Below are 20,837 nucleotides of genomic sequence, written 5' to 3' on the forward strand. Positions count from 1 at the left end.
TTTTTGAAACAGGGTCTCCCTGTAGCCCCAGCTGTCCTGGAACTCACTATGTAGACCAGGCTGGCCTTGAACTCATAGAGATCCGCCTGCCTCTGCCTCCCGAGTGCTGGGATTAAAGGCGTGCACCATCCTACCCAGCCCAGTGAACTAGATTTTATTTACTGCATAGAGCTCCCAGAGTTCACTCCAATTTAACCACCAAGGCACACAGCAGGCACAGGCACTGAGCAAGAGACAGTGACCAGAGAAGTCTCAGAGAGTCCTGTATTTCTGGTAAGCTGATTAGCAGCACTTAATTGGTTCCTAGAATTGTTTTGGTTCTCTCCCCTACCCTCACCCCATGTCTCTGTGAGTGTATATGTACACGTTTGTGCAGGTGCCCATGGAGGCCAGAAGAGGATGTTAGATCCCTTGGAGCTGGAGTTACAAGCATTTGTGAACTGACCAACATGGATGCTGGGATCCAAACTCCAGTCTTCATGATTGAGCAAGCACTCTTAATCACTGAGCCACTTTTCCAGCCTGGCTTTATTTAACAGTTTTATTGAAATATTTTGCATACTACAAAATTCACTCATTTAAGCGATATTCAGTGGCTATTAGTATATTCACAGGTTTACATCACCACATTAATTTAAAATATCTCCATCATTTCCCAAAGAAACCAGTAGCAGTCCCTTCCCTTCCACCTGCCCTCTAGCCCTAGATGACCACCAGTCTCCCTTCTGCCTTGATTTGCATATTCTGGGTATTGCACATAAATGGATTCAGATAATGTATGATGTTTTGTCTTTGGTGTCTTTCACCCAACATGTTTCTGAGGTACAGTTGTGAATGACAATGATGGGGATGCACTCTGAGAACATTGGGCAAACATCATAGGCTGTTCTCACACAGACTAAAATGGTTACAGCCTAATTAGAGATACAATCTTTTGGAACCATCCCTGTATACAAGTCTGTTGTTATGAGGCCTTTGACTGTACATGTAGCACGAATCAGTGCTATTTCATTTGTACAGATGTTCTGTGAAGCTACTTTTTAAGACTTTTAAAAATTTTGTGTATATGTGGTGGTGGTGGTGGGGAAGTATGTGCATGTATGTGCTGGTATCCAGGGAGGTCAGAAGAGGGCATTAGATTCCCTGGAGGTAGAATTACAGGTTGTTGTGAGCCACCTGACATGGGTGCTGGGAACTGAACACAGGTCCTCTACAAGAGCAGTTCCCACTCTTAACCACTGAGCCGTCTCTTCAGCCCCATTTGTTACTACTTTTAATATCTGCGCCTACCCAGACCCCCACCTCCAGCCCACTACTTACCGCACCTGAAGCGAGCCTGACCAGGACATGTAGAGCAGAATGAGGAAGAGGAGCATCACAAAAGCAGCCAGGCTCACCCAAAAGGCAATGACAATGGAATCTGCAGGAGGGAACAGAAGCTATCAGCAAGGAGAAATGAGGAGACCAGGTACCACAGAGAGCCTGGTCCTTGGGGAGGTGTTCTCTCTCCTAGATGCTCAGCTGGGAAGATTTTCCAGTACCAACCTTGGTAAGGAAAAGGAAATCATGCCAGTGGATTTTTCTCAGAGCATCCAACCACTGGGTCAGTTTAGGGTGATGTCTGTTGAAGGAAAACATTGACTAGAATCATGGGGTGCTCCACAAGCTTGCTCAGCTGCTACTGCTGCTCAGAGGGAGAATCTGGAGGGATGATGAACAGTCAGTCCTTCCTTTAATCATTGTGGACAGCTCTGTGCAACAGGACTCCTGCCAGGGTTGGTGACTGGCCCCAGTAGGAACTGCCTCCGGGGCCCCATTGTTAAGAGACCTGGGAGAAGAACTGCACCAGGCCCTGAGGTTCTGTGGAGGGTCAAGGCCTGTACCCCTGTGGAGAACCAGTCCCAGGCCTGGACCAGGGAGTGTAAAGAGCTGGGCAGTGTCCAGAAGGAAAGTGCACTGCTGTAGGCAACGCTATGCCCATATTTGTGTCTCCAGGCAAAGGGAAATCAAGAAACATGCTTAGCCTTTCGTAGAACAGCGGGTGTTTGTCTCTGAGGTCAGGATCGATCCTTCAACATATAGCTAGGGAACAGCTACATTATGGGAGTTTTCTGAGTGGTAGCCTACAGCTATGAGCATGAAACATCAGACTTAACTAAAGTCTGCAAGCATCTTAGCCCAGGGCAACAGGGTAACCACAGAACAAGATGCCCAAGTGGGGAGAGTCTTGGGCCTCTATGTGCGCCTACGTAAAGCAACTGAAGGAGTTCTCACTAAACATGTTCTGTGAGCCAAACTCTGTGGTATGGACTGTTAACAATCACAGGGGCCAAAACTAGCACCAAAAATTTCAGATGCCCTTCATGGCAACACTCAGCTGTCCTGCAGTACAGCCTTCTGTTAGTGTCCATAATAATGCTATAGACTTGAGATCTAACAAAAAGGAAGATGTTTTTGTGTTGTCTCCAAACAAAAAGATGTTTATATTACACAGATGAGTGAGCAGATGAACAGCTATCAAAAGGAACCAATAGGTGTAAGAAACTTAAAGTCATCTGAATAAACATGGAGGTGGGGCTCTGTGTGTGAGTAATTAGACCCACCTCCTCTGTATCCATGGGGATTGCTTCCAGGGCCCCCAGGGTATGGGGTATGAACATCCTTAGATGCTCAGGTCCATTGTAGAAAACAGTTCGTATTTACATATAACCTGCATGATCCTACCATACCTATCCAGATGAGTCCAGATACTCAGTGCAATGAAAGTGCTGTATAAATATTTGTTGTATTCTGCAGGGAATAAGGACAAGAGAAAAGCTGATACATTTTTAGTATTCACGTTTTTTCCCAAATTGTTTCAATCTGTGGGTAGAGGGGACTGACTATACATGAGTGGAGGGTGTTATCTTGGCCTTCTATGACCTACATAGGGAGAGAAACAAGATTTTCAAGAGTGGACCTTGGACCCTAACAGTTATGTCAAATGGAGTTTAGGGCTAGGGAGATGACTCAGTAAAGTGTCTGCCTCACAAGCATGAGAATCTAAGGTCAGATCCTCAGCATCCAAGTAAAAGCCAGGCATGATGATGCTCATCTGTAACCCACGTGCTAGAGTTGGGGAGATAAGTGGAGACAGGTAAATCCCCAGAGCTTGCTGGCCAGTCTAGCCAATTGGATGAGCGCCAGGTTCAGCAAGAGACCCTGTCTCAAAAAAAATAAAAAATAAAAACAATGTGGAGAGCGACTGAGAAAAGACACTCAAGTATACATGCACACACAGACACACATATGTACACACACATATACTACATACACTTACACAGATTTTTGGAAAATGTGGTATGCTTACAAATGGAATTACAAACACCCCTGCCTTATGTATGTTATAGCATTTGCGTGCCATGGAGGCAAGGACAGTAAAGATCCAGCCTGGCTCTTTCATCTCCTCTTTCCATTCCTAAGCTAAGAAGCATTCGGCTGTTTGTGGAGACCTCTGGGCTCCTGGGAAGTGGGAGATGAGGTTCTTCTACATATCTTAGGTTGAAGGACTTTTCAAAAGGACCACTCTAGCTTTCTCAGCTGGCTTTGTCACGTGGGCTAGGAGTTTGTTATTCCACAGTCCCAGAGAGTTACACTTTTATTTCATAACCTTCCAATTATAAATGCATAGTCTTCCTGAAAAACCGGTTTGGGGTTTTAATTCTGTTTGGGGGTGTTTCTGATTTTTTCAGAAGCTAGTGTTCTTCTGCCTTCATAAAAAGCGATGCAGGATTTGAAGTCATTCCCTCCTAGATTAATTCTGCCAACAACTCTAAGGAAGCCATTTCAAACCCTTAGCAGACAGAGCATCTTTCTCAAAGTTGTCTGCTTCAGCCCTTGCCATTGTCCCCAGATCCAGAGCAGAACTTGAGACACCATGCCTGGATTCAACTGCCTTCTGATAAGGGAAATTTAATTTTGTCAGACCCAAGCAGTGGTCAGCAGACACTTCATTTTCTGTACTAAATGCACTCTTGTCATGTTCCTTTGAAAAAGAAAGCCAAGACAAACAGCACTTCTGTTCCCTCTATCCTGAAGGCTCATCACAAGTGCTCCCAGAGAACATTTTGTTCTAAGGACAGGAATTGCCATCCCAAAATATGGAAAGGTCCCCACACCCACAGGCTTGTTTTCAGAAGGAGCCCCAGGCTGGGCTGAGAAAGAAGCCAGCCCATTTATGGAGAACTCTCCACTTCCTCCCTATCCCTCCCTGCTCATCCTGTCCTCTTCCCCCCCCCCCTTTTCTGTTTCCCTCTCCTCCCCACCCTTCCCTTCTCTCTTCTGCCTTTACTTTCCTTCCTTCTCCAGGTCTTGCTCAACAACAACAAAGGACTCATAATAAAAGATTCTGAGCCAGATGTGGTGGCGCACACCTTTAATGCCAGCACTCCTGGAGGCAGAGACAGGCGGATCTCTGTGAGTTCCAAACCTGCCTGGTCTACAGAGAGAGTTCCTGGCCAGCTGGGACTACAGGGAGACCCTGTCTCAAAAAGACCAAAAAAAAAAAAAAAAAAAAAAAAAACAAGAGAAGGAAGGAAGGAAAGAAGGAAGAGAGAGAGAGAAAGAAAAAAGATTCTGAACTGGCTGTAGCATTACACTCCTAGTCCCAGCTACTTGGGAGGCTGAGGCAAGAGGATTGCTTGAGCCCAGAAGTTAGTTCAGGACCAGCCTGACCAGCATAGCAAGATACTGTGTCTTAAAAAGAAAAGAAAAAAAAAAATCTGGCTGGCTGGCATGGATAGGCTTTGCTTCACCTTGGACAACCTCTCTTACTGACATGCAGTCTGTCAGTCAACAGCATATCCCTGTGATGAAATCCCTGACACACACAACTTAAAAGGAGGGGGGATGTGATGGCTAATCTTGGTTGTCAATTTGGATCTGGGATTAACTGAAATGAGAGAGACTTTCTGGATCAGATTATTTGAAGCAGGAAGACCCACCCTAAATGTGGGCATTACCTTCTGATGGCAGCCTATATATAAGGTCATGGCAGAAGGGAGCTTTCACTTTTTTCCTGCTTGCCTTCTCTTTTACTGACGAGTTCATCTTCTTGCTGTGGCATTCCTCTACTGATGGTAGAACCAACTTCAGATTGCAGTGTAAAACTGAAGACTAACAGATCTCCAGGAATCCTTCAGGCCTTCAGCCCTAGATTGGGACTGCTGAGACATCCAGTCTCATGGACTGAGTAACTACTGGATTCTCAGCCTCTCCAGTGTGGCACAGCCATTGTTGGACTACTCGAACTCTATCCTGTAAGCCAATCTAATAAATCCATATATATATAAGTTGTCAGTTCTGTTCCTTTAGAGAACCCTGACTACTATAGATAGTGATTTATTTGGCTCACGAATGCTTGGTGGGTCAGGTCCCTTTGGTCCTCTGGCAAGGCAGAGCATCATGGTAGAGGGCATATGGTGGAGCAGAGCTGCTTATATCTTGGCAGCTAGGAAGGGGGGAGCACCAGGGTCCCAATATTCTCTACAAAGACATGCCCCCAGTATTATGTAATTTTCTGTTGCTGTGATAAAATTACCATGGCCAAATGTGACTTATGTAAGGAAGAGTTTATTTTGGCTCCAGAGGAAGAGTCCATAATGGTGGGGAAAGCATGACAGCAGACGGCTAGAGCAGAAGCTGAGAGGTCACATGCTCAACCACAAACACAAAGCAGAGAGAGCAAACTGGAAGTGCGGTGAGGGTATAAACTCTCAAAGCCCACCCCCAGTGACATACTTCCTCCAGCAAGGTCACACCTCCTGAGTCTGCCCAAACAGCACCAGAAACTGGGGACCAAGTGTTCAAATGCTTGAGTCTATGGGGGACATTTTTCATTCAAACCACCAGAGCCCCAATGACCTAACTTCTTTCCACTAAGCTCCATTTCCTGAGGGTTCTACCACTTCTAAGAACACCTCAGGCTGGTGACTGAGCCTTTAGCATATGACTTTGGGGGACACTCCGATCCAATTACAGCATGGTTAAATTAGCCAACCAGAGTGCTCCCTACTCACAGTAGGAACTTCAGTCCGGCTGAGTGAAAACTAAATCTCAGCTTAAGTATTCCTCTAACACTACTAGCCTTTGGGTTCTAGTGTCCTCGTAGGAAATAGACTTCAAGAGTTACTTTCTTTGTTGGAGAACAACAAAGTGACAAAAGCCCAGGCTGTGAAGGTGGTTGGTTTTAAGTTCAAATCCTCTTTCATTTCTTATTTGTGATCTTGGTCAATCTGAGATTTTAACATCTCTATAACTGTTTGCTTGTCTGCAAATACAGGCAGTAGTGCCTGTTATGTAGAGCATGAGGAAGACTAGATAAAATAAGCATGCTTAACTCACTGGCACAGTTTCTTGTCCAATGGTTGTGAAATGATTTATAAGTAGAACTAAGATCATTGTTTCTGTTCAGAGGGTTTTGAGGAAAGTGATACAGGATCACTGCACCCTCTGAGCTCACTAAATGTGAGGTCTGCATAAATGTGATTGTGGTGTAGACCACCAGCTGTCAGTCCTAGGGTTCCTTTTTTGTTTCATCTTGGCACGTTGCTGTCTGGGATAAAACACTACATTCCCTAGCCTCCTTTTCAGCTGGATAGGCCCATGTGATCAAGGTTCTGTTTAACGGTATGTGAGAGGAACCGGCCCTCTTAGTCTTCTCCCAGCCACTGCTAGATGCCTGTACCTCATGTCTTTCCCTATTCCTTTACTCTGTTTTTCTGATGAGCCTTGAATCACTGTGCTGGCAGGAGTACAGATTACAGATTGGAACATGAGGTTGAGACATCTCAGGGCTGGTAGAAGAATGATCTGGAAGGCAGCTAGTTCCTGAGGATTTCATGGAGCCAACTCAACACCCTTCTCTGGCAAACTCGTATGTAAGAGAGACATCTCTTTGTGTTGCATTTGCTACTCTGTTAGTTGTTATCAGTGATCTTATACCACATCAGTAAAGAAACTCACTTCCTTATGAAACATAAGAACCAGAACTAAAAAAAAAATCCAAATGAAGGCTCTCACTCTACCACAGAGAGATAGATTTCCCCACAGTTTATCTTTTGATCAAACATTTACAGAACTTCTCTTGAGGGATCATCTTCAAGGACTGATTTGTGGATATCACACACACACACAAACACAAACATAATTTTATGTTCTGAAATCATATTTCACTTTGGACACAGATATCATCACCCATTTCATTCATTCATCCCATTTGTTTCTTAGTGAACCGTAACTACTTCCAAGAAGTAAATCCACCCTGAAAACTTAAACATCACGTGTCTCCATAAATGATGTTTGGCAGAATGTGGACCTGGAGTCAGTTTCAAATCAAAGGGTTCCAAGAAGTTTTTGAGCAATTAACAGAATCATTCAATCATAGCACCTCCCCTGGGGCCGTGTAATACAAGTTTATTCTGAGGCAAACATTCTGGTTTCTTTGTTTAAATGTCACTTCTGTGATTTATGCCACATCCATGGGATCGATTGCTTGCTGAAGAGATTGAAATCCTGGGTAAAGTTGAGACCTGAAATTGATCACTCTGAATGTGAGAAAAGCAGTCCACGCAGCCCTTTGTTTTATGTGTTCATTGAACCCCAGTGCTGTTTTCAAAAGAGACTAGCTATAGGTGTGTTTTTCCCTCAGCTCTTGAATCAGCAGATGAACAGATCGCATTATTGAAGCTGCCAGGGGCAGGCATCAACAGATGCCAATATGGACTATGACAAATTCTTCCTAACCCATAATTAAAGAGAAGGAGACAGATTGACTCAAGAGGCAGATAATAGAGCATTAAAGCCAGCTCTCCTCAGGGGAAATCAGTCCATCTCGTCGCTCTCTGAACACGAGCATTAACCAGTTGCTGGAGACCTAGCTTATTTGAATAATCTGTTTTGTCGCCATAAGATTGGAATATAGGATTAGCTTTCTTATCCTGGCCTCGAAGTGGAACAGATAGGAATCAAACATATAATTGGTCAACTCAGACAGGTCCTTAGAAAGTCCATCTGTATTTTCCACCGTGTTAATGTTAGGGAGAGAGTTCACATCTCCATGAAGTGTATAAACCACACCCCATACAAGGCTAAGGTCTTTATAAAGTGCCTGACACAAAACCACACCAGTGTCTGGGATACAGCAGTTATAGCCTTCAATTCAGTCCTGACAGGCCCAGGCAAAACACAGGTAAATCCACAGATTTTTCCAAATATCTGCCCAACCATGACAGAATGTACTCCAGTGTAGAAACAGGACCTAAAAAAAACCCTTAAATTTGGGGCTGGGGAGCTAGCTCTAAAGTGCTTTCCAAGAAAGCACAAGGACTCAAGCAAAATAAATAAATAAAAAGATGCATGTGGTGGTGTGCGCCTGTGGTCCCAGGGCCTGGGAAGCAGAAACAGGCAGATCCCTGGGGCTTGTTGGCCAGCCAGTCTACCTTTATCTGTGAGTTCTAGGCCAGTGAGAGACACAGTGTCACAAAAACAAGATAGACAGCACCCGAGAAATGAAACCCAAGGGTGATGTCTGGCATTCACACAAACATGCACTTGCATGCACATGGGTCTTTGGGAGACAGTTAAGACCCAGACTACAACAATTGAGTAGTAGATGGCACCAAAAATTAATTACTGAAATGTTTCAGGTATATTATTGCTAAGTTCTTAAAGTTTTCTAATAAAGCATTAGGTGAAGAAATTTTACGGTGTCTAATCTCCTTGGAAATACATAGTCAAAATAGATGGTTACATGAATGAATGAAAATATGTCATGGATTAGACTTCCTGTTTTTGTATTGCTCCTAGTTCAACATCTATCTCATAAAAGACAGTTACAGAATTTTCCTTAAGACGGTAGGAGAAAGTATGGCCTGGTATGGTAAGGAACTGAGTTTTATTGGAAAGAATAGAAAACTAAATTCATAAGACCGTGTTTCCGAGTGGCCACTAAAGAGAGGGGCACTGAGGCAGGAAGATGAATGAAGTCCCTCCTCCACAGTGACACTGAAGACCTACATGCAGTGCCCTGCTCATGAGACCCTGGCCGTGTGACTAGCTGTGTGCCCAGAGAAAGGGCAGTCTTCTAACTTTTCTAAGCTATGTGTTCGTTGACTATTTGAGTTTCCTCTTTCAATACTGTCTTCATCTCTTTTACCTACATATCTCTTCTTTTCCTTGTTGATTTATGGGTTATACTAAATTATGAGATAATAAGGTGGTTTCCATTTTTAGAGTAAAAAAATATTTTCAGGATAGTTTATCAAAATATAAGGAAATAGTTCCTGAAACCTCTTTGTCTTTCCTTGAATATACTTGCCTATTCCAGAGCCTTAGACTTGTCCCTGCTGTTCCCACTGCCTGGAGGTTTCTTTCTGAGACATCTTCAAGGCTTGATCTCTTATTTACGCACAGAAAATCTTGGTGATTTTACCCACTAATAGTATCAGAACTAAGATATGAATCCCAGCAAACAGGCTTGGAATCCATATGCCTTACCTGTACATGGCTCCAACACTTGGCCTGTCCCAGCACCCCCCACCCCGGGGCGGGGGACCTCAACAGTTACCTATTCAGGGTTGAAATATTCTTGGGAGTGGGTATGTGTCAAGTCATGAATACCTCTTCTAAAAAGAGAAATAGGTTACCAAGATGGCTCAGAGGGTAAAGGCACTTGCTGCCAAACTGACTACCTGAGTTCAGCCCCTGGGACCCACATGGTAGAGGATGAGAACTGACTCCTACAAGTTGTCCTCCACATGTGACTTCCACATGTGAGCACACATTCCCCCCAATAGATAAAAGAATGTAATGAGAAACTTTTAAAGATAGAGATTAAATTCAGATAAGACAACAAGATGGACATCTAGGATACATAGAGGAATAAGAGGTTATCAAGATTACTCTTGAGGAACATTTCTTGCTGTAGATGTCAAAGGCACCCAAAATCTAGGAACTTGAAGGTATAATGGTATCTGTTATCCTTTGTAATATAGTTAGAACTAACCCCCTAGAAACTGGGCCACTTTAAAAGCAAGTCAATATTGTATGTGTGTATGATGTGTGTGTTTGATGTATGTATACATGAAGGCATGCACATGCCATGACATGTATGTGGAGGTCAGATGACAGCCTTCTCCTTACCTTCTACTTTGTTTGAGACATTGTCTCATTGCTCCTTTATATACCAGATGAGCTGGCCCATGACTTCCCAGGGGTTTTCCTGTCTGTCTCCCATCTCACCATAGTAGTGCTGAGATTACAGACATGGCTACAACATCAGCTTTTATGTGGGTTCTGGGGATCTAAAGTCTGAGCTTCATGCTTGCACTGAGCTATCTCCTCAGCTTGCAAATAATAATAATTCTTTATTACATTTATTTAGTATCTGTATGCACATGTATATGTATATGTGTACACTACCCACAGGTATGGGGAGATCAGAGGACAACTTATGGGAGTCAATTCTCTCCTTCCATCACATGTGTCCTGGGGATCGAACTCAAGTTGTTAAACTTGGCAGCAAGTGTCTTTACCCACTGAGCCATCTCGCATAAACCCAAAATCAATATGTTTAAAGACTGATTTATCAAAAGAGTTGAGTGTGTTTGGATCTCCAATAAGCTGAGTGACTCTCTCAGTTCTGGATTTTGAATTTTCCATTGTTTCATGCAGACTTGGGAAAGTATTATTTTGCTGGTAGTCTAAACTGAAAAGCTTGAATATTTTCTATTAAAATACCGTTTCTATTCTTCAGAGAGAAGAATCCAATGACTGATCCAATGACACCCTGTAGGTGTCGAATCCCTGTCCTCAATATCTAGGGTATTGGGGGAAGGCAGTGACTGTGTTCTCTTTGGCTAAGAAGATCTTCAATAGTTTTGACACATTGTAGAGAAGTTTCTTATTTTAATGAACTATGACCCTACAAAGAAAGAACATTTTATTAAAACCTCAGCTACTTTTACCAAGAATGGAAGCTTTCTGTGGGGGATGGGAGTGAGCCAGAAGGCTGAGCTTGTGGTTCTAAGATGGTAAAGGGTTCTCTTCCTCAGGGCAGTGGGGAGAAGCTTTAGACACCAGGGGATGTCAGAGGGGGACATCTTCCACACAAATGTGGCATCTGAAGCTGTTCCTGCCTTGCACCTCATTTGTGTTACTTTTAAAAAGCTTTTCTGAAAGTAAGTCTACATTTTTTTCCAGATCAGTAAGTATCCTGAAGTTCTGAACATTTGACAATATTTACAAATATGGTTATTTCCACCCTACCACATTCTCCCTTGGATGGCAAGTCTTCCTTACTGTGAATCATATATGCAAAAATCTGTACTTCAACCTCATGATTTTCCACCTTGCATCAGACCACACACACCAAACTTACTGTCTCCACAGAAAATCTAATATGCTGTTGGGGGGTGTAGTAAGTCCTTGGGAATTATGGGTGGGCACCTGCGTGTGAGTCCTCCAAGTTAGGAATGAAACGATAACTCTACCCAAGAGGGTATTCTAGAAGGCTGTTCTCAGGGGCCTGGTCTTTCTTTTCTTTTCTTTTCTTTTTTTTTTTTTTTTTTGGTCTTTTTGAGACGGTCTCCCTGTAGCCCCAGCTGTCTTGGAACTCACTATGTAGACCAGGCTGGCCTTGAACTCACAGAGATCTGCTTGCCTCTGCCTCCCAAGTGCTGGGATTAAAGGTGTGCGCTACCACACCCGGTGCTTTACTTTCTTTCTTAAATAATAGCATTTGTTTGTATTTCTGTTTTGAGCTGGTCTGTGGCAGGTTATCTCCCTTCCATTGGAAGTCATTGCATCCCTTCCAGAAATTTCATTTCCTTTTGGTAAACATATTATATGGTTGTAGAGAAGGGGAATGTCCAGGGACCCAAGACTTCTTATGTGGTAGACAGAGGCAGTTTCCCAGGCTGAGAGCTCGATTCTAGGGCTTTACTTTTATGTTCATTTCCCTGGGTGACTTTTGGCCTTGATTGAATAGCTGGACTGATAAGGAAGATTATCCCCAAAGCACCAGGTTCCCCAAGAGATGAGTGGGAGAGCAAATGAGCAAATGGATGCTAACTCATGCTTATTCTCTGAGGCCAGGAAGACTCAACAGCTGTTGGCAATTTACTAGAAATTATGCCATACATCTTAGAGGTAGAGGAAATGTACCCCCCAAATCTAAATACGGACCATGTAAAAAAGTGAACTCAGCAATTTGAAGAAATTCACTCAGCTTACTAGAGTTCTAAATAAAGGCAACTTCATCGAGAAATATACCTTTGAAAAAGAGGTGAGCCAGACATGGTAGCATACACCTTTAATCCCAGCACTTGGGAGGCAGAGGCAGGTAGGTCTCTGGGAGATCGAAGTCAGCTGGGGCTACCTAGTGAGACCCTGTTGAGAAGGAGGCGGGGACTGGGATATAGCTCAGTGGCACAGCAGTTGACTAATATGTACAAGGCCCACGGTTCAATTCTCAGTAGTGGGAGAGGGGCATGGAGGTGGAAGGGAAACTATTTGGGAAGAAGGGGTCCATGAGAGAGGAGTGAGGGACAGGAGAGGGTAATGGGGGACCAAATATGATCAAAACCTGTAGTTGGGTATAGTTATGCACATCTATGATTTCAGCACTTGAGAGACTGAGGCAGGAGGATTGCTGTGAGTTTGAGAACAGCCTGTGCTATCTAATGAGTACCAGGCTAGCCAGGGCTATATAATCAGACCCTGTCTGAAAAAAAATTGCACTATCTACATACCTGAAAGTATCATAATGAAACCCATTATTTTGTACAATTAATATACACTAACAAAAATGAATGGAAAAGTAAAGCATAAAACTGGTTTATATATATATTTGTCTTAGAACATTTTGCTGGGCTGGTAAGATAGCTCAGAGGGTAAAGGGGCTTGCTGCCAAGTCCAATGACCTGAGTTTGAGTCCCAGGACCCCATGGTAGAAGGACAGAACAGACTCCCACAAGTTGTCCTTTGGCCTCTATATATGTACTGTGATACACACACACACACACACACACACACACACACACACACACAATTTAAAATAATGAATCATTAAAGGTTTTGCTTAGACTTATGGCAAGTTAATTCATAAACACTACAGAAAATTATAGGAACAGTTTTAGTCTCAAGCCCTATTCATTTATGTCTGTGTCCACTGATCATATTGTTGCTGCCTCTTGAGCCCTGTGGAGTTAATGAGAGAAGACAAAGCCCAGGGAACCTCATCTGTGGCCACATCCCAGCCTCTGCCTGCCTGGCTGGCTTCCCCGGTTCTGACTTACGCTTGTTGGCTTTCAGCTTCTTCTCGTCCACTGGGATGAGGTCTAAGTAGTCCAGGTAATATTCATAGCTGTAGTACGGGGCAGAGGCGTTGGTCCTGTTGGCCATGGCTGTGGCACTGGAAGGCAGCATCTGCCAGCCACTCACATCTGGAACTGAGCTGTGAGCCCCAGGGAGGAGGTTGCTTAACTGATTTCTCTCAGAGTAGAGCAAGCCTGTCTGTGAGTATCCAGACATGGGGCCAGCCCACTTACCAGAGCTGCTAGAAAAAAGGTCAGAGGGGTGGGTGTGCCTGACATGATCAGCATGTAAGGCAGGGCTTCTGGTCCTGCCTCTTCTAGAAAAATCTCCAAAACAAGCAAAGCTGACTGCAAGAGATGGGGTTTTCAGTTCAGCTCTAGCTTGCCTCTCTGTGGAAGGACAGGGAACTGGACAAGAAGGCAGGTGCTGTGCTAGAGCTGCTTGAAAGAGAAAGTGGCTGGGGTGGAGGGGGATGATAGAACAGTCATTTTTGCCTTGGATACATGAGAATTTAATAAAGCCGTAAGGAGAGTCTGGAAGTGCCCTTGACTTACACTGAAGCAGTTCTTAGTATTATTAAGCAACCAGTAGATTCCTGGCTTGGATTCAATATCTGAAGGCAGGCCCTGAACTTGTAACCTCTGTCATGCCCACTTAAGCAATTAATTAAAACCCAAGCAGCCCGCTGAGTATCTCTCCTGGCTGTTACCTAAGCGTTCAGGAACCAGCCAGGTGGCTGGTTGCATTTGTTCGGATTGAAGAGTCTGTTTATCTGGGCCAGCACCCCACAGGACTGAGATCTTAGGAAATAGAGCACAAGGGTCCACCCAGCTCTTGGCTGACACTGAGTGTAGGGAAGATTCCCGGCTTCTGCAGGGCCCGCCCCTAAGTTATGCCTTCACTTTTGAACGTGATTTGTAGGCACCATTGGAAAGAACATCCCACATGCTGGAAGGTGCAGGCTAATGTGTAAGAACTCTTAGGACTTTTTGCCTTTGGGATTTAAGAGTCCAAACACGCAGATACTGGGTCTTTCTGATCTACTTATTTTCCAGGTGTTGAGTTGGGCTTCCACTACTGGGTGTCTGAGAACAGTGTACACAGTCCACCCGGATAACTTGAGCCCTGGTGGAGTCTGATCCGGCTGCTGTGTACGGGCAGGCACTCCACTGGCGGCTCTTTGTGATGTGCATTCACTAGAAGGCAAGGAGGGAGCGATTGGGCTTCTAAAGCAAAGAGGTAAATGGTTCACAGGAAAAACGAGAAAACTCCCATTTCCTCTGGTTTTCACATCTGACAGTGGATGTGTGAGGTTTGCATAGCAGGCAACACTGTCTCTAATTTAGCTAGTTCTGATACTGACTGCTCCGAGTTGGCAGGCCCCCTCAGGTTATAGGTCCAGTCCCACAAAATCCCACACCTTTCCCCACACCACCTGTTAATTACAAGTTCCAAGTTATCACTTTTTCTGACCTACCAGCTCGGCATTGAGTGTTTAAAGAACCCCCTCCTCTGGTTTGATCATTTACTAGATTAGTTCACAGAGCTCAGGAAAGCAGAGTCCTTACTCGATTACTGGTTTATCAGAAAAGGCTACAACTCAGGTAGAGCCAGATGGAAGCCATTTCTACCAAACTAGGCCTGTTTGGCACACTATACAGTATACCAATCATTGAAAGAGGTTTTACAGAACAGTCTTTGCATGAGGTAATTAAGCATGAGGATACAGGAGATCCAAGTCTCAAATCTGAAACCTGAGGATAGAGATTAGGGACACATTGTATAAAGAAAGAGGGTGGTCTGAGGCTTGTGGGGGAACCATGATTGGAGGTAAAGAGTGAAGTGATGAGTGGCCTGTACATGTGTGGTTAAGCTGTGTGGTTAAGCCTCCTGATTCTTCAGAAGACAGGTTTTCAGAACACGGTGACATTAGTGTAATTTAGGGGTGGAGGTTTTCCACTCTGGCTCTCTGATATCAAAATGTCACCCTTTGGACACTGTACAGGACCAAGGCAGGGGTCAGTGTTTCAGCTGAAGACAGACAAGAGTGGCCTCCAAGTTCCTCAACAAGAACAACTTGGGCAATTATTAGTACACGTCAGAGGAGTTATCTAGCGCAAATGGGAGAGTATTGCTTAGCTACTTGACCTCTAAAATTGGTGATAAAATGATGTAACTAAAAGCAAAGGAAGCTAGAGGGTTTGTGTAGTATTTCCCTTAGTTTTGAGGAACTGGGAGGAGACAGGGAGCCCCCGGTCTTCTCCAAGCACATCACCCTCCCAGCACCTCCAGCATCTGTAAGTTTCTGAGCCTCATTCTTTGGGAGCTCCACTGTGAGAAAGTCCACTGTGTCACTGGGAATGATTAATCATTGACATTTGGTAGCTGATCTCAACTAGTCCCTCTTCTGTTCCTGGAGGTTAAAGTGTGGTACTGACAATTCCCACCCTCTAATTAATGTATGTGGTTGGTTTCTCTGATAACCAGCAGTACCCCCTCCATTAGCATAAATTTAGGTATGGATCAAAGGGGTTTATTAATCTATAAAAAGCCATTCCTTCTACTCAATCACTCAGACATTCCAAATGAGATCTATAGAAGCAGTCATGAACCACAGCCCAGTACAACCCCTTTGATATCTGGCTTCTTTTGTCAACATGTTGCATAAAGCAGTAATTTGTTCTTTTTCTCACTATGTAGTGTTTATGACTATTCTATAATCCATTTTTTATATTGGTGAGCATTTGGGTTATTTTCAGTGTGGGGTTATTATAAGTGGCCATGGATCCTCCCTTTCAGAGACATAAGCCCTGATTTCTCCTGGGTAAGGAGTTGATCCAGTATAGGGTAGACACAGGTTTAGCATTAATAGATATAAGCAACCAGCTTTATATTTCCACAAGTGATCTACGTGTGTTAATAAGATTCCTATCACTGCAACAAACACTTGAGATAATCACTTTATAAAGAGAAAACATTTACCTTGAACCACAATTTTGGAGGTTACAGTCCATGGCTAATTGGCCCTGTGGCTTTTGGGACTGTGGAAAGGCAGCATGTCCTGGAACGAGCATGTGGCAGGGGAAAGGTGGCCAGGAAGTGAAAAAGAGAGGAAGCTGAAGGGACTAGGGTCCTATTATCCTCTGAAGGGCACAGTCCCAAGACTACAGCTCTCCCACGATGCCCCACCTCTTAAAGCTTCCACCACCTCCCAAAAGCACCACACTGGGGATCAAACCTGTCGTGCACAGGCTTCCCAACTGCAGCACCACAGGGTTTACAGCAAAAAGGCTGCAGTCTTTCTTCCTGCATGTGCCCATCAGTGATTTTCTGAATTCTCTTCAGAAAAGGAAGAGTATTTCTCCATCTCTTGGATGTGGGTTGGCCTTGTGAGTGGTTCTGGTTTTGAGTAATTGATACAACTACCAAGAAGTTGTGTTGGTTGGGAATATGACTCAAAGGTACAGCACTCATCTAACATACAAGGCCTTGGGTTGGTTCAGTTCCCAGCACTGAAGTAAACAAAATGAAGTTGTGTAAGTTCCAGGCCAAGGTCCTAGGAGGTCTTTGCACATGGTCATTCTTCCGCAGCACCACCAGCAGATGTTGGCCTCCTGGGGAATAAGAGACAAGTTTGCACACTCAGCAGCTGAGTGTTGACACACAGCTGACTGCAGACCCATGAGGAAGTACAGTCTAAACCCAAGGAACCATATCGAGCCACATTGATAAGCCACAGAATTGTGAGAACTGGAGCTAAATGAATGGCTGTTCTCTGTGTGTGATTGTGTGTGTGATTGTGTGTGTGTGTGTGTGTGTGTGTGTGTGTGTGTGTGTGTGTGTGCAGGCCAGAGGACAAGCTCAGGTGTCATTCGTCAGGAGCCAACTATCCTGTTTTCTCCTCTCTCTATTTTGAACCTTTCCTTAAGTCCTACATTTTTTCAAAATATAAAGATAAAAAACAATCTTCCTGTGTGTCTTGGACTGTGCACATTTGAGAGGAAATATGAAGGAGCCCAGTGGAAAGTGAGAGGCTGAAGGAGCTGTGTGGAGACCTCAGCTGCTTCCCACGTCAGGAGAAGCCAAAGCTGAAATTTGAATCAAAAGTGGACAGTTCAGAGGATAATTATAAACTCCAGAGTCTCTGCAACATGTCATTCTCAACACCCAGTACCTAAATACAAAACAAATAAACAAAACTCCAAACACTACAAATATCAGGACTGGGAAGGAGGGACCTCTAACCTGAGAAAAGGAAATCAGTACTGAGATTAGCCAGACATCAGAGTTAGTAGAAAAGGTTCTTAAAGTAACTGTTATAAATATTCAGCAGTTTTGAGCAGTGGCTACTCTTGCAGAAGACCTGGGTTCAGTTCCCACCACCCACATGGCAGCTAACAACTGTCTGAAACTCCAGTTCCAGGGAATCTGATGCCTTCTTCTGGTCTCTGCTGGCATTGCAGACACAGGTGCACTTACATACATGCAAGCAAAACACTCATATGCATAAAATAAATAAATAAATTTAAAAGTATGGGGGCTGGAAAGATAGCACCACGCTTAAGAACTCTTCCTGCTTTTCCACAGGACCCAAGTTCAGTTCCCAGTTTCCACATTGCCTGGGACTCCAGCTCCAGGGGCTCTGACACCCTCTTCTGCTCTCCACAGGCACCTGCACATGTGGCATACACATAAAGACACATACACACACACACAAATAAAAATAAATTAGGAAGAAAGTATGCCCAAATCAATAAACAAATGAAGAATCTGAGCAAAGAAGGAAAACTGGAAGAATGCAGCAAAATGGAATCTCTAGACCCAGAAAGAGCATCTATAAAGAAAATTTCCCCAGGCAGGCTGAGTACAATAATAGACATGGCAGTAGATATCGTCAGGAAACCTGGGGAGAGATGACTCCAAAAACAAAGAGAAAGTAGTTACTCTGTGATCTGAGATAGTGTTGAGCATCTTTGTGAATGTTCAAATAAGCCCCCAAAGAGCAGGAAAAAAGAAGCGCTAATAGCTGAAAATTTTCTGTGTATGATGAAAATATAAACGTATGTGTCTAAGACACTTGGAAAACTCCAGAGGAACTAAAGGTAGATTCAAAACTTCATTTAAATGCATCATATTAAAGTCTAATCTCTCAGGAAAATGAAACAATAGAGCCTGTTCATGCTGGGCATGGTAGGGCACACCTTTGATCCTAGCATTCAGGAGGCAGAGGCAGGTAGACCTCTGTTGAGTTGGAAGCCAGCCTGGTCTAAATAGCAAGTTCTAGGCCAGTCAGAGCTACATAATGAGACCCTGTTTCAAAAAAAAAGAGTCTATCTGTGCTTAATAACAGAGTTTTGAAATGCATAAAACAAAACAAATTTTAAAAAAGACAAATCTACAATTAGGATTGCAGGGTTTTGTTTTTTGTTTTTTTTTTTTTTGAGACAGAGTCTCTGTAGCCCAGGCTGGCCTCAAACTTGCTATGCAGTCAGGATGACCCTTGAACTTCTGATCTTTCTGCCTCTACCTTCCAAGTGTTGGGATGACAGGAATGCACCACTACATCTAGTTTCTGTGGTGCTAGGGAATCAAACCCAGGGTTTCATGAATGCTAGGTAGGCATTCTACCAATGGAACTACATTCCCAGCCCTAGAATTAGAATTTTTTTTCTTTTTAAAAAGACTTATTTTTATTTTCTCTGTATGAATGTTAGCCTACATATATGTATGTGCACCATGTGCATGCAGTGCCTGTGGAAGCCATAAGAGGGCATCAGAGTCCCTAGAATTGGAGTTGCGTGTAGGTTTTAGAGCTAGAACCTCCGTGTAGGTTCTAGGCACTAAACCCCATCTTCTACAAGAGCAGTAAGCATTCTTAACCATGGAGCCATCGTGCTAGCCCCTACAGTTGGAATTTTTACCATCACATTATAAATATTTGATAGAACAACTGGCCAAAACCCTGAAAGGCTGTAGACATCATAAACAACATTGCTATGGGTTGAAGTGTGCCCATCTTCATTCATATGTTGAAACCCTAACACTTGGCACCACAGAATGTTACCGTATTTGAGAGAGGATCTTTAAAGATGTAGCTGAGTTAAAGCAAGGCCATAAGGGTGAACCCTAATCCTGGTCCTTATACGAGGAGACTAGGACACAGAGAGGCATCTAGGGAGCGAAGACCCAGGGAGAAGACAGCAATGTGGTTTGGATGTGGTTTGTCTCCTATAAGGTCATATGTTGGAGGCTTGTTCCTTAGTGTGGTAGCAGGACTTTAAAGACGTGCAGCCTAGTGGGAGGCCCTTAGATCAATGTTGGGGAATGCCCCCAGACAGTATGCATCTTTCTGTCTTCCTGTCTTTGTTCCACGATAAGCTCTTACCATGGCATTGTCTGGCATTGTCCATCGTTAAACCCTAACCCCAGGCTGAGCCCAAGAGGCCGCCTCAACTTGGACTTACAGCCTCCTAAACCATAAAATAAATAAAGTTCCTTTCTTTATGTTTATAAATCTCAAGTATTTCATTATAGTAAGAAAAAATGGACTACTGCTGATGGCTCTAAAGATAAGGGAAGGGCCACCTAATGAAAGCAGCTCTGCCTACACTTTGGACCTCCAGGACTGTGAGAAAATAAATACCTGTTGTTGAAGCCCCCGGCCTGTGGTACATTGGTTACTCTGGCAGCCCAAGAAGACTCACAAAGCTACCAGCTGTACCCATCTGTGGCAGAATAGTTATTTTCTAAGTATAATTTGTGCGTTTTTATATTATTGTAGATGTTTTCTGGTAGTATCAATATATGTAAAGCTGGGCATGAGGGTCCATGCCTGTAATCCGAGTACTTTGGGAGGGCTGGGCTGAGGCAGAAGAATCAGCCTGGGCTATCTAGTAAGATTCTCTCTCTTTCTCTCTCTCTCTCTCTCTCTCTCTCTCTCTCTCTCTCTCTCTCTCTTTCCATATATAAAACACATTTAAATAAAATTGTCTAAAAACTATAAAATACTACTGACAGGTGTTAAATAAGACCTAAAACGTAGAGAGAGAAATTTGGTTTATGAATAAAAATATTATAATATCAAATTATGTCAAAGTGATCTCTATAGATTCAATGCAATCAATCATAATGATAGTAGCTTAAAAAATTAAACATTAGGGGCTGGAGAGATGGCTCAGTGGTTAAGAGCACTGGCTGTTCTTGCAGTGGACCTGGGTTTGATTCCCAGCACCCATAAGGCAGCTAAAAACTGTCTGTAACTACAGTTCCTGGGGATCCGATGCCCTCTTCTGACTTCTGCAGGCATTGCATGACATGAGTGCACTTACACACATGCAGACAATACATTCATACTCATAAAATAAAATTTAAATAAAATTTAAAAAATGCAAATTGATATGCCAGTACATTATATTTTGCTGAAATTTAAACCCTGTTTACCAAAAGAAATCAAGTAAAAAATGAATACATATATTGTAAATAAT

The 20,837-nt window shown here is 43.5% G+C and overlaps 1 protein-coding gene across 1 annotated transcript in view; it reads right to left on the reverse strand.

Moving 5' to 3' along the window:
- Positions 1–13,696, reverse strand: part of Mrap (melanocortin 2 receptor accessory protein) — a 16,909-nt gene extending 3,213 nt beyond the window's left edge. Inside the window, exons 1-2 of the mRNA XM_008835982.2 lie at positions 13,335–13,696; positions 1,321–1,420 (exon numbers count right to left, since the gene is read on the reverse strand). Of these exons, the coding sequence (XP_008834204.1) occupies positions 1,321–1,420; positions 13,335–13,569 (335 nt within the window). The 5' untranslated portion in view covers positions 13,570–13,696. The remainder of the gene's footprint in view (positions 1–1,320; positions 1,421–13,334) is intronic.
- Positions 13,697–20,837: the final 7,141 nt, after the last annotated feature.

Source organism: Nannospalax galili, unplaced genomic scaffold (assembly GCF_000622305.1).
Source record: "Nannospalax galili isolate Female #2095 unplaced genomic scaffold, S.galili_v1.0 scaffold136, whole genome shotgun sequence".
Lineage (NCBI taxonomy): Eukaryota > Metazoa > Chordata > Mammalia > Rodentia > Spalacidae > Nannospalax > Nannospalax galili.